Source organism: Pipra filicauda, unplaced genomic scaffold (genome assembly GCF_003945595.2).
Source record: "Pipra filicauda isolate LSUMZ 115617 unplaced genomic scaffold, ASM394559v2 scaffold1_size10287979_pilon, whole genome shotgun sequence".
In the NCBI taxonomy this organism is placed as follows: Eukaryota; Metazoa; Chordata; class Aves; order Passeriformes; family Pipridae; genus Pipra; species Pipra filicauda.
Genome location: NW_024104310.1, coordinates 7,003,371 through 7,016,632, shown reverse-complemented (window position 1 = coordinate 7,016,632; position 13,262 = coordinate 7,003,371). Strand labels below are relative to the sequence as shown.

Genomic DNA, 13,262 nt, shown 5'->3' with positions numbered 1-13,262 from the left:
TGAAAGGATATGAATTGGTCAGAATTTTAATTGCTGCTTTTCTGACTGGATTGAAAGGACCAAATATACACAAGGCAGGTGTGGCAGTAAACCGGAAAATAGTCCTCCTTTTATTTAGCACCATAAAAGTCTAAAAAGAAAAGATTTATAGGATATAGAATATGTAAATGAACTAATTTTTTTTGCCATTTAATTGAGGAGGGATTCCAACAGCATCTACTTTAGACACTCCCCCAGGCAACAACACCAACCCCTTTGCAATCGCATGGAGGATTTGCAATATAAATATGGCACAATAAACAAAGCCAACGAGACATAAAATAACAGAAAATTAATTCACAACAATGCAAATACATAGTTTTGCTACGCAGAGTGCTGGAAATATCTCAAATATGCCTCCCCTAATTGGTATAATCTTTGTAATTCAGTGAAAGCATCTGCAGTTCCAGCATGATCTACTCTTGGACAGGCACTGTTTATACCACAGGGAGTTCAGCCTCACAGGCATCATAGGAATTGCTCTGCAAAACAAAGCATCCCTTATCCCAGAATATATTTCCCGTAGAAGTGTATCAATCATGTGTATTATGTCCTCATAATTAAAATCTGACTGTTGACTGGAACTGAAGATACCTCTTCATAGCATAAAGCAGAGCACACCTTAGCACTCCTGCCCCAAAAGATGTCAGGAATGTTGAAAGACCTGTCTGCACAACAATCAAAACCCAGCATCTCCCAGCTAGAGCTTTTACTATCTCTTAAGAGTTCAGCAGACAAAGTTAAAGCAAAGAAATGCTTTTGGAAGTTTTAACCTTGTGGTCACTGTAGTATGGATCAAAATCCTCCAGTGGTTCCCCAATGAGCTCTGATGGAATGTCCCCATAAAGGGATGGCAGCTTTTTGCAGATTTTCAAATCAAGCTGGGGAGTAAGTTGTTCTGCTTCAACTCCTTGGTCCTTATGCTTCTCTTTTTCTTTGTCTGGCTGCTTTTTTTTCTCAGCAATTCTTTGCTCAATTGCAGCCAAGGACTCAGGGGTGAAACGTCGAAAGCTGTTAGTTTCTGATGGCCAACACCAGCGATCCATTTTTCCTTCTGAAGGTTTGTTTCCAGTGCTAGAGGCAATTTAAGAAAAAAAGCTATTAATAATTAGAAAATAACAGAAATAATACACAGCTTTAAACTATCTATTAGATAAATTATTTCTTCTATGAAACCCTGCATGAAAATAGAACAGAGTAGAATAGGAATAGACTGTTTCAGTTGGAACGGACCCACAACAACCATCCAGTGCAACTGACTGAGCAATTCAGGCCTGTGAGGTAATGGATAGGGTTAAAAATTAAAAGAGAATAAGAATTACAGAGAAGACCCAGCTGCTGCTTCCTGAATGGAGCATGGTCACAATGCCCCACAATAGTTCCCCAAAAACAGTGATAAACACCTGTTATGTGGGATGAAACGGAGAAGGGAGTAACATGAAGGCACTACAGCCTCCCTTCATAAAGATCCTGCAGGAAGGGAAACATGGTGACACTTTGTAGTTCAAAGACTGTGTCATATCTGCCCACCGAGGAATATAGATGCCAAGGATGACTACCCAATTAAGTATTTATGACTAGATTCACTCAAACTCCACCTAAACTTAAGGAAATAGTATAAAATGAAGTTGGAAATGGAGAATGGTTGGAGGAAGATTTCCACCAATACTGCTGGATAATATGCTCCCTAATATACTGGTAGATTGTTTTGTATTAGATCTTGTGTTTGTGCTTGCTTTATAGCACTGTTAGATTGTTTTTAATGTGTTTTTGCAGGTAGACACTATCACCGACGACCTATGAATCTTATCAACCTGCCACGATTTGTATTAAAGAGTATTCTTCTGTAAACTGTTAGGGTGAGCCATATAAAGTGTTGTTAGCACTTTATAAGTGCTGACAGTTTGCCAGTAGCGGAACAACACTCGGAAGGCCCACTGAGGGGCCCTCCCCGATAAAGGCAATTGATCTTGAGAATCTTGTGAATCTTGTTTGGTGAAGAGTCCCCTTGTGGGATATCTGACACACTGATCAGACATACATGGTTTCATTTTCCCTGGGTCACTAACAGAAAAATGAACCCCTGTGGGTCGAGAAAATCTCCCCTCTCTAATGGTTGGGCGAATTTCCTCCTGTCTTTCGTGTGACAAGGCCTGACTATGTTGAAGCCTGTTAGTAAGGGCACTCACTGTCCAAGTGTAGGGGTTTATATTACAGGAAAAGTGACGAAAGGCATTATGGGACTTGTAGTCCTTCAGTACTCTGTTGCACATGCTCGATGGAGTGCTCGAATGTGATTGGTGGAGAAGGTCACATGTTATGATGTATCACGGTTTGAACTGTCTATATAAGATTTTCTTGTTCTTAATGAAATTGATTCCGTTGCCCACGCCCAGAGTGACGGGGACTGTGAACCCAAATGCTACATCCAAGTGCCTCTTGAGCACTGACAGGCTTGGGGCATTGATCACCCCTCCAGGAAACCTGTTCCAGTGTTCAACCACTCTCTTGGTAAAGAAAGGCTTCCTAATGTCTCACCCCAACCCACCCCCAGTGCAGCTTTGTACCATTCCCACACATGCTGTCACTGGATACCAGGGAGAGAAGCTCAGCACCTCCCTCTCCGCTTCCCCTCCTCAGGAAGCTGTAGAGAGTGTTGAGGTCATCCCTTGGCCTCCTCTTCTCCAAACTAGACAAGTCCAAAGCCCTCAGCCCCTCCTCACAGGACATTCCTTCCAGCCCTCCCACCAGCTTTTTTGCCCTCCTCTGGGTGCATTCAAGGACTATCACATCCTTCCTAAATTGTGGGGCCCAGAATCGCACACAGTGCCCCATGTGAGGCCACCCCTGTGTTTGCTCTGTTTGATGCACCCAGGATATAAGGCTAGAATTCTGTGCAGAGCAACAGCTCACCGTCACTAATACTATCTTTCAGCAGAAAGATAGTCTGAAGACAACCTGGATGCATCCTAGATCTAAGTATTGGCACCTCATCGATTATGTCTTGGTGTGACGGAGAGATGTCCGCGATGTCCACCATATCCGCGTGATGCCCAGCGCAGAATGCCAAACAGACCATCAGCTGGTGCGCTGTAAACTCAATTTCAAGCTCAAATTCAAACCAAAAAGGGGCAGCATCCCAAGGAGAAGACTCCAAGTTAACAATCTCCAATCAGCCACAGTAAGAGACAGTTTCCAGGCAAACCTTCAAAGTTGGCTCGAAAACATTCCCACAGTTTCTGCAGATTCCTCTCCTGAAACAATCTGGCACCATATTAAAAACAGCATCCTGCAATCCTCTGAAGAATCCTTAGGGTTCTCCCTCAAGAAGAACAAGGACTGGTTTGACGAAAACAACCAAGAAATCCAAGACTTGTTGAGGAAGAAGAGAACCGCCCACCAAGCACACCTTGCACTGCCATCCTGTCATGCAAGAAAAACAGCCTTTCGTCTTGCGTGCAGCAAGCTCCAGCAGAAACTCCGTGACATCCAGAACAAATGGTGGATCGATCTAGCGAAAAAAACTCAATTATGCGCAGATACAGGTGATCACAAAGGTTTCTATGAGGCCTTGAAAACAGCATACGGGCCTACATACCAGTTACAAAGTCCCCTACTCAGCGCTGATGGGCAAACGCTTCTAACAGACAAAACCTCCATTCTGAATCGTTGGTCTGAACACTTTCAGACTCTTTTCAGTACCAACCGTATAGTCCAAGATTCAGCAATTCAGTCCATCACACAACAACCAGTAAAACATGAACTGGATACTGCCCCCACTTTAGGAGAAACCCTCAAGGCCATACAGCAGGTGAAAATCGTCAAGGCAGCTGGGATTGATGGAATTCCACCTGAAATCTGGAAACATGGGGGCCTTGCACTCCACACCAAATTTCATGAGTTTGTGGTGTGCTGTTGGGAGCTCGGTGAACTACCATCAGACCTTCGTGATGCAGTCATCATCACCTTGTATAAGAAGAAAGGTATCAGATCAGATTGCTCAAACTATCGTGGTATTACTCTGCTCTCCATTGCTGGCAAAATCCTGGCAAGAATACTCTTGAACAGACTAATACCCACTATAGCAGAAGGAATCCTTCCTGAAAGTCAGTGTGGCTTCAGAGCCAACAGGAGCACCACAGACATGGTATTTGTTCTCAGACAACTGCAAGAGAAGTGTAGGGAACAGAACAAAGCTCTCTATGTAACCTTTGTCGACCTCACCAAGGCTTTTGATACTGTGAGCAGAAAAGGTCTGTGGCAGATTTTGGAACGCTTAGGTTGTCCCCCCAAGTTCCTTAAAATGATCATCTCACTCCACGAGGATCAGCACGGCCAAGTCAGATATGACAACACACTTTCTGAGCCCTTTTTAATTAAGAATGGTGTGAAACAAGGCTGCGTTCTCGCTCCTACCCTATTCACCGTCTTCTTTAGCATGATGCTCCAAAGGGCCACAGCAGACCTCGATGATCAGGACGGGATCTACATTCGATACCGTACTGATGGAAGTCTATTCAATCTAAGGCGACTGAAGGCCCACACCAAGACCTTAAACCATCTTGTCCGGGAGCTGCTCTATGCTGATGACGCCGCCCTTGTGGCCCACACAGAAGCAGCTCTGCAGCGTTTAACATCCTGCTTTGCAGAGGCTGCTGAGCTCTTTGGACTGGAAGTCAGCTTAAAGAAGACTGAGGTCCTCCATCAGCCTGCACCTCAAGAAGTCCCCCATCATCCCCACATCACCATTGGTCAATCAGAGCTCAAATCAGTCCAACAGTTTAATTACCTCGGTAGCCTCATCTCCTCAGATGGTAAGATCGACGGAGAGATAGACAACAGGTTAGCTAAGGCATATAGTGCTTTTGGAAAACTCCACAAAAGAGTATGGCGTAATAAACACTTGAAGAAAAGTACAAAGATCAGTGTTTACAAAGCCATAGTGTTGTCGACTCTCTTATATGGCTCCGAATCATGGGTCATCTACCGCCACCACCTGCGTCTCCTAGAACGCTTCCATCAATGCTGCCTCCGCACAATCCTAAACATCCACTGGTCAGACTATGTGACCAACACATCTGTTCTAGAACAAGCAGCAGTCACAAGTATTGAGGCCATGCTGATGAGAACACAGCTGCGTTGGGCAGGGCACGTCTCCAGGATGAAGGACCACTGCCTCCCTAAGATCTTGCTCTATGGTGAACTTGCCACTGGCTGCTGCAAGAGAGGAGCCCCGAAGAAAAGATACAAGGACTCCCTGAAACAACATCTCAGCCTTGGCCATATTGATCAACATAACTGGTCTACTCTGGCCTCAAATCGAGAGGCCTGGAGACACACCATCTATAACGCAGCTGTCTCCTTCGACAACACTCGCAGGATCACTCTTGAGGAAAAAAGGCAACGCAGAAAGAACCGTGTATTGCAGAATACACCATCTAAGGAGTCTTTCTGCTGTGCCTTTTGTAATTGGATATGTCTGTCACGTATTGGCCTCATAAGCCACCAGCGTGCCTGCAGCAAATGTGGATAGAGCCTTCCCAAATCTTCGTTCGCGAAGCCTAGCCATGAGGATAACGCAAAACCAACTAGAAGCTCATTCATTTAGAAGAAAGAGTAATGTAAAACAAACCCAACAAAGATCAACACCTGATTCTTGATCTACCTTGTGTAATTCAGGTTACAGAAGTGATATTTTTTTCCTTTTCAGCTAGGAAGTGAAAAAATCACATCTCTATCAGAACTCTGACAGCCATCAAGTTGTTTTTCTCTGTAGATGCTTAAAGTATCAGCAGCCTTGCACCTCAGTTACTGTCTCTCTGTACTTCCTGAAAACAGATTTTAGTTCTGCATCTCCCACACCTGTTTCTTATATGCGGTCACAGAATGGTGGAATTGGAACGGTCCCCGAGGCTCATCAGATCCTTCCCCTCCACAAAGCAAGGCCAACACTGAATTTGGCTGAAGGCTTTCTGCAGTTGCATTTTGAGAACATTCCAGGGGAACTTTACAGTTTATCACACTATTGTAGATGACAATAATTTATGCGAAAGATGGAAAAAAAAATTGACTCACTACAGGACAGGATGTCTTGTCCTTTGTGACTGATTACTCCAAATTAATAAACACTTTGGTCACCACCGAGTCTTTAAAATATTGCATTTTTGATTGCTGAGGTCCAGCTGTGCTACTTCTGTTTTGCGAGCTCATATGTGGACCATGTAAGAGAATCAATACCCTCTTGTAATTACAGGACTCTTCTTCAGATGCCAATATATACCTTTAAAAAGGATATACAAGCAAGAATGATTGTGCAACGATTTTATTTGGGTTTATGGGACTTGGGTGGTTTTTCTTTTCCTCCTCTGGGACTTTACAAGTGAGTTCAGATCTGATCAGAAACCACAGCTCAGAGATTAGAATTTGCCATGGTAACAAAATGGAACCAAAGAACTGGTACTTTGCCAAACCACACAGACCCATTTCCAGTTGAAAGCTCAAAAGATAAAGTGAAAATCAAGATGCTCTTTCTTTTTTTTTTTTTTTTTTTAACTTTTAATAATTCTAAGATCAATTTGATCTTCAAAGCAATTTTAAGGACAATAGAGAGACTGAGCTTTTAGGGAACTACATTGGCTGTAATGAATGAAGCAAAGGAAAAAGTTTTAGCAAATACAAACATTGTTTTAGTATTAAGGATTTGGGAGATGAATTTTTGAAAAAAAAGTGAAGACTGAATCTGACAAAAGCAGTGATCAAGAGCAGAAAAACCTTCAGCAACAGTGACCAGAAGTCATAATTGGACAAGCATTCATGGACAACGTGAGAGGATTTCTTCAACAGACCTGTACCAGCCACATACTAGTGCTCATATAGAACAACAAACTTTTTGGCCTTTCAACAGCTGCCAAGTATTTACGGGTTGTGACTTGGGTTAGGAAAGAGGAAGCTAAGAATATGTGACTGAAAAAAATCCTTGTGATCCAGGTGGCTAAATCATTTTAAAAAGACAGAGTGACTACTCAGAATTCCTGAAGCTCAGCTGAACTCAGCCACCTCATCATAGGCTGCTGAACCAGCTGAATTTTTAAGGCAAGACACTGAGGTAAAGTGTTACCTGAGGAATTCCACAGAGACTGATCAAATTTACTGAACAAATGATGTGCAAAGCAATAGAAAGGGGTGAATAAGAAGTCATTAAATGAAGCAGACAATGGGCAGTACTAAAGTACAATTTCCTATTAAAATTTCTTAAGATAAAAGCTGGGGTTTAGGATAATTTTCTAGAATAGCAAAGTAGTGCCAAAAACCGAATCTATTAATACAATGTTTCAGAGACACAATTTACAAGATGCTTCCTGGGGCAATGACTTATCACTAGAGATGATAACTAACCCATTTAGACTTTTGGATTGAAAAACAAAATACAAATTCAAGCCTTTTACATAACTCCTTGATTTGGTTCCATTTATACAAATTTCAAAACTCCTTTCAGTTCCCTAAAAGCACAAAGAGTTCCTTTTAAGTGTGGCAAGGTAGCAGCAATCAAACTATTGACCATTAGATCTCCAACAGTCCATAAAAGTGGAATTTAAACTCATAGAACTGCACAGTAAAACATGAGCAAAGTCCGTAAGGGACATTTTGAGGAGTTTCTCAAGATAGGAAAACTGGTAGGAACGTAAACATAAAAATGCCCTTGTTTATGTTTCAATCTAATTTTAGCATGTATTATAACCACTTCTGAGTCAAACTATTTCTATCCATTCCCTTCTCAAGAGCCACCCACCAAATATTTCCTGGATTTGAAAAAAACAGAGTAAACTAACTGCTCATTTGGTGTTAGGATGCATTTAGCGGATTCTTCACATGGGAACAAAGATGTGTTCGTCCCTTCATCTGGAATAAGAAAAAATGAGAAAACAGCTCAGAGCAACACAGCTCAGAGCTTAGGAAACAGGACAAGAATTCTCTCTTTTCTGTGCTGTACAATACCTTGCCAAAAGCTACAGCTGTCACATACTCATTTTCATAAAGACTAAATACTTCTGCTCAATAATTATCACAATTTTCTTTATTTAAATCTCAATAATCATCAGCAGATCTAAGAGATTTTAGTCCTTTATAAAATCAAACTTGGACGTTCTAAAGGACTACGGTTGTTTCAAATATTCACGGCCATTTCTTCCAACTAGCACTTTATCCCTCGTTCTCTACTTCACACTTGCTCCCTCAAACCAAGAAAAACTTTGTGTTTGGATTGTTTGGATAAATATCTACCTCTTGGCTGCCTGAGGGGGTTTCTTTAGGGGATGTTGTTTGGTTTGGTTTTTTAACAAATGTAATATACCAAGTTATTCAAAATATCCAAATAATAACATGCAATATAATACAATATGCTATAATATAATCACTCATTACTTCCAAAATCTGAAATGTATGCAACAGGCTGGACTGTGCACTCCGTAAATATCCTGAAAAAAATCACCCACCAGCATTTTTGTAAGAAAAACATTCCAGACTTGTGTATGTAAAGAAAATTCGCTATGTCAAGATGAGTATAACTAAGATTAAACAGTACTACAGCTGATTTGAGGAATGCCATGCATAAGCTGAAACAACAAAACAAGACAAAAGGCAGTCAGTAATTAATATGAAAAATATAACAATATTTAGTAGAATGTTTTCCTGACACATGGATGTTATAGGAAGAGCTATATATTTACAGCAATACAGTGATTCTACATTAAAGGCACATTTTCTTATGCAGCTGCTCCCTGTACCTCAAATAAACAACATCTAAGACTTAAAAACCTATGTCTACATGTTTTTATATGTATAGACACACAATTGTACACACATATCCCTGAATATTTTGATCAAATTCACATAGATATAAATTAAGAAAATAGGCAATTGAGATTTCACAGAGTATAAAAATATTTAGCAAAACCAAAATACTTACAGCATTCTCTTCAAAATAAAAAACCTTCACACTGCTTTCTGAAGCTAATGTTGTCTGGTTTTTATCTCCAAAGAGGCAGAAAGTCTGTTTTCTCACCTTCACTATTCTATTCCCAAGAACATCCTTGCTCCCTGGCCATCTCCCATGCAGAAAGTTTTCTTATGTACTGCAATGCCTGGGGGAGGGATGGAGGGAGGAGCTTGGTTACATTTCTGACAATAGTAAATGAAATTTTGTGATCTCACTGACAATACTGTACAAGAGGGAAAATGCTTGGGTGATACTTTGGAAGAATAATCACCTAAGTATTAATCCATTATTTTCTTTCTGCTGAAATTATAGTTACACTTATTAAAAGCAAAGACGGATTTTAGTTCAGTTGGAAATACATGTGTAAAATATAAGAAAGCAAATGGTTTCCTGTTTCACATTTCATTCTGAGTTTTTAACCAGATGAATTTTCAAGCATGCATTAAATATTGGCACCAAATTTACCTTGTAGCAAAAGCTTTTGGTTAGAAATTAGAGTTACATACTATTCGTTTTTATTCTGTCTTTTTTATTTTTTAATATTCCCAGGCTATGGTGTATGTTCATTACACCTTTTACAGACAAAATCTGAAAGTCAAATATACTGTCTCTTATATACAAGATCAGAGCCCAAAATACATTAAGTATCACATTATAAAACCCCACAACATTTATCCTCAGATCTGAAATTGCTTGTATTTATTTAAATGAATGTATAAAGCCTGCTAGCAACAGGTATTGGACAGTAACACAAACACATTAATGGCAAGCCCTGGTGGTAAGTACAGATATTGCTCTTAGTTACATCAACAGAATCCATTACTCTCTAATTTTTTTTTCTTCTTTACTGAGGCGGATATAAAACTTTCCTGACAATAAGGGAGTTACTGTGGGCTTTGCTGGAAGAATTCTATTGAAAGAACTATGCTGTCCTTAAAAGCCAGGCTGCTCTAATGCAGGCAAACACACAAACAGTGATCAAACACTTTGCTTGATAGGTACCATCAAGGAAGGAAACAACTAAAAGTGGCTTTGAAAGAGATAAAACCCTAAGTGTTCTGTGGGGCAAGCAATAATAAGACATTTTAAGTTGCAATGTAAGTTATTTTTCCAGAAAGCAAGAGTATGTTCTTGAGATCAGTTCAATTAAGAGTATCATCAACTTTTATATCTGTAAATCTAATCCTGAAATTTGCATACTGACCTAATTCTATAGCCTATCCACATATTATTCACTCAAGCACAGGAAGTTTAAGTAAGAAAGTATTTTACAGAGAGAAAACACACACATTCATCAAAGTTCAATGGAAAAATAAAACTCATTTTACTTCCAGGCTAAAAACTTCCAGTGACTTCAATCATAACAGTTGAAAATAAAATAACCGAAGCCTGAAAAGACATTTCATATTTTCAAGGAATGGATGCTGCAAAACAAAGTCATGCTCTCCACAACTAGATCATGTCATCCACTCATGAAGAATTCTATTGAATTTCAAATAAATATCTTTCTGAGTGTTTTAATTTAGGTCAAGAGTCTCACAGAGACAGATCATGACTGTTAATTACAGAGTTTATTGCACCTCCTGGTTACAGTTCGGTGTCCATTAGACAGCACTGACCACAAGTGAGTCTGAGACAAACACAGTGATGACAATGATCCTCCATTAAAACCACCAAATTCAAATCACTGTTCACAGAGAAACTCACACAAAACACAGGAGGAACCATTTACATGTTGTAAACCTGAACAACTGATTCCATGACAGACAGATTTTCTCAAAAGAAAATCATAGAGACTTACAGATGAATGAGAGCTTTAATGCTCGGTGGGTGTTCAAGTTGAAGTTAAAATCCATCAAATGTGGACCAAACAAATGGAACAAGTATTTAACAGGACAGACAATTAAGTACCAAAACAACTTGTGAACACTTGTGTCCTTCTCAAAAACTCAAACCCATTAGTGTCACATCACTTTACACCTTTGTTTTTGCATCCCCACCTGGCTCTATATACATATATATGAACACATATGTACACAGGGAATTCATAACAGATTTGCATAGGGAAATAATTCTTTATAACACAGATCTGGAGCACTGTAACAGTTGTTAACTCTGATGCTTACAGTTCATAAATGATATTTCTTACAAATTTGTCATGAAGGAACTTCACTGCTCAGCAATAAAATTTCATACTCTTTGATAATTCAAGCATTTGCATTAGATACACTTGCCATGAAAATTACTTGCAGAGATTTCTCTTTACTGCAGCTGCAACTTCAGAGAATTTGCAATCCTCCTTCCATTCCCTAACCAAAATTGGCATACAGGGAATGCCATTCCCGCAATTTGGGAAACACTATAACCTCTGGCAGATCCCATTAAGAGTGATTTCTAAGTAATGCACACACATTTATTCCAATACAACCTCAAAGGTATCCTTCATGGGTTGAATTAATTCAATTGCTGGCCAGAAGCTTTGGGATTCTCCTTCATTTCAAGGCTGACTAATTGCAAGACCTAGATGAGATTCCAGGAATGTCTTACAAAATCTCATAACCCTGGAACAAGAGTAATATGGGACACCAGGCAAAAAAAAAAAAACCAAAAAAACCAAAAAACCCAACCAAACAAAACAAACAAACAAACAAACAAAAAAACCAAACAAACAGGAAAAGAAGTGGAGAAATCCACTTGGAACATAGAATAACTAAATATTACATACAAAATAAAACCAAAAAGAACACACAGAGAAACTGATATCATGCAAAATATCTAAAGGCATGAGTCTGTCACAGAAAAAAATGAGGGGCTCTGGCAAATACATATCTGTGAGGTAAACAAAAGGTGCACCCCAGACTGTCTTAGGAAAGAATTTAAGTGTGTAAAGTACATGGTGTATTTGTCCAGACACTAATTTGCATGTTTGACATTTCCTCTTTTTTCGTGCTGAACAATGAAATAAGAAATCACACAGACACGAAATTTGGTATTTGGTAAATAGCTAATTGACTTTACAGAACAACAGGAAATAGCTTTTATGGGAAGTACACATTAAATGCATTGTTACACAAAGTAGCTCTCTGCCTAATGATCTAATGTACACTGAAGAAGTCTGAAAATTATGTCAGTGCCTGAAATTCAAGTTATTCCCTCTGTTCCTTCTTAGTGTTCTGGAAAACAGTATTAGTATTCTTGAAGCTTTTTCATTTCTCAAGAGTAAGATGCTAAAAGCAAAATATTGCTCCTACAATCTCTAAAAGATTTTCAGCGTTTCTTGTAGTCTTGCTAAGAGAGTTTATGAGATCTGACCTTTTATTGCATGGCTCCCAACATAACACAACAATGAAATGACAAATGTAAGAGCCCTAGCCACTTGGTTTCAAACCTATTTGTTGCTGTAGCTCCCTGTAAAGTTAAACTTCAACATGTCAAGAATACAACTTGTAAAAACTATGTAATACCAAACATCTTTACAAATTAAAAACCAACAAAAAGCCCCACAGAATCACAGAATAGTTTTGGGCAGGAAGAGACTTCAAAGATCACCTAGTGCCAACCCTCCTGCCCCTTCCACCAGACCAGGTTCCTTGGAGTCCCACCCAACCTGGCCTTGAATATTTCCAGGGATGGGGCATCCAGAGCTTTCCTGGGCAACCTGTATCAGAGCCTCACAGGGAAGAACTTCTTCCTAATACCTAATCTAAACCTTCCCTCTGTCAGTTTGAAGCCATCCCCCCTTGTCATCGCTTGTCCTGTCACTACACAGCACTACTTGTAATTAGTCCCTCTCCATCTTTCCTGTCATCTCCCTTCAGGCACTGGAAGGCCACAATCAGGTCTCTGCTGTGAGTGCACATCGATGGCTCGTGTCCAGCCTCTCACCCACCAGCACCCCCAAGTCCTTCTCCAGAGGGCTGTTCTTGATCCATTCATCCCCCAGCCTGGATTGATACCGGGCATTGCCCTGTCCCAGGTGCAGCACCTTGCACTTGGTTTTGTTAAACCTCATGAGGTTCACATGGGCCCACCTCTAGAGCTTATCCAGGTCCCTCTGGATGGCATTCCATCCTTTTGGAGTATCAAGTGCACCACTCAGCTTGGTGTCATCTGCAAATCTACTGAGGGTGCACTTGATTCCTTTGTCTGTGTCATTGATGAAGATATATGTAGGGATAGATACATTTTTGGAACAATTTGTGACGGAAAGTTAGAAAGTCAGTTTTTG

General features: G+C 40.1%; 2 protein-coding genes across 2 annotated transcripts in view; both read right to left on the bottom strand.

The window, feature by feature from the left end:
* Positions 1-13,262, bottom strand: part of LOC113994842 (sodium channel protein type 5 subunit alpha-like) — an 80,831-nt gene that overhangs the window by 30,926 nt on the left and 36,643 nt on the right.
* Positions 666-9,090, bottom strand: LOC120323137 (sodium channel protein type 10 subunit alpha-like). The gene is made up of 2 exons (XM_039380645.1): positions 9,005-9,090; positions 666-1,113 (listed from the first exon to the last, which is right to left on the bottom strand). Exons 1-2 carry the CDS (start codon positions 9,007-9,009, stop codon positions 780-782), a joined length of 339 nt encoding a protein of 112 aa, XP_039236579.1. The 5' UTR covers positions 9,010-9,090; the 3' UTR covers positions 666-779.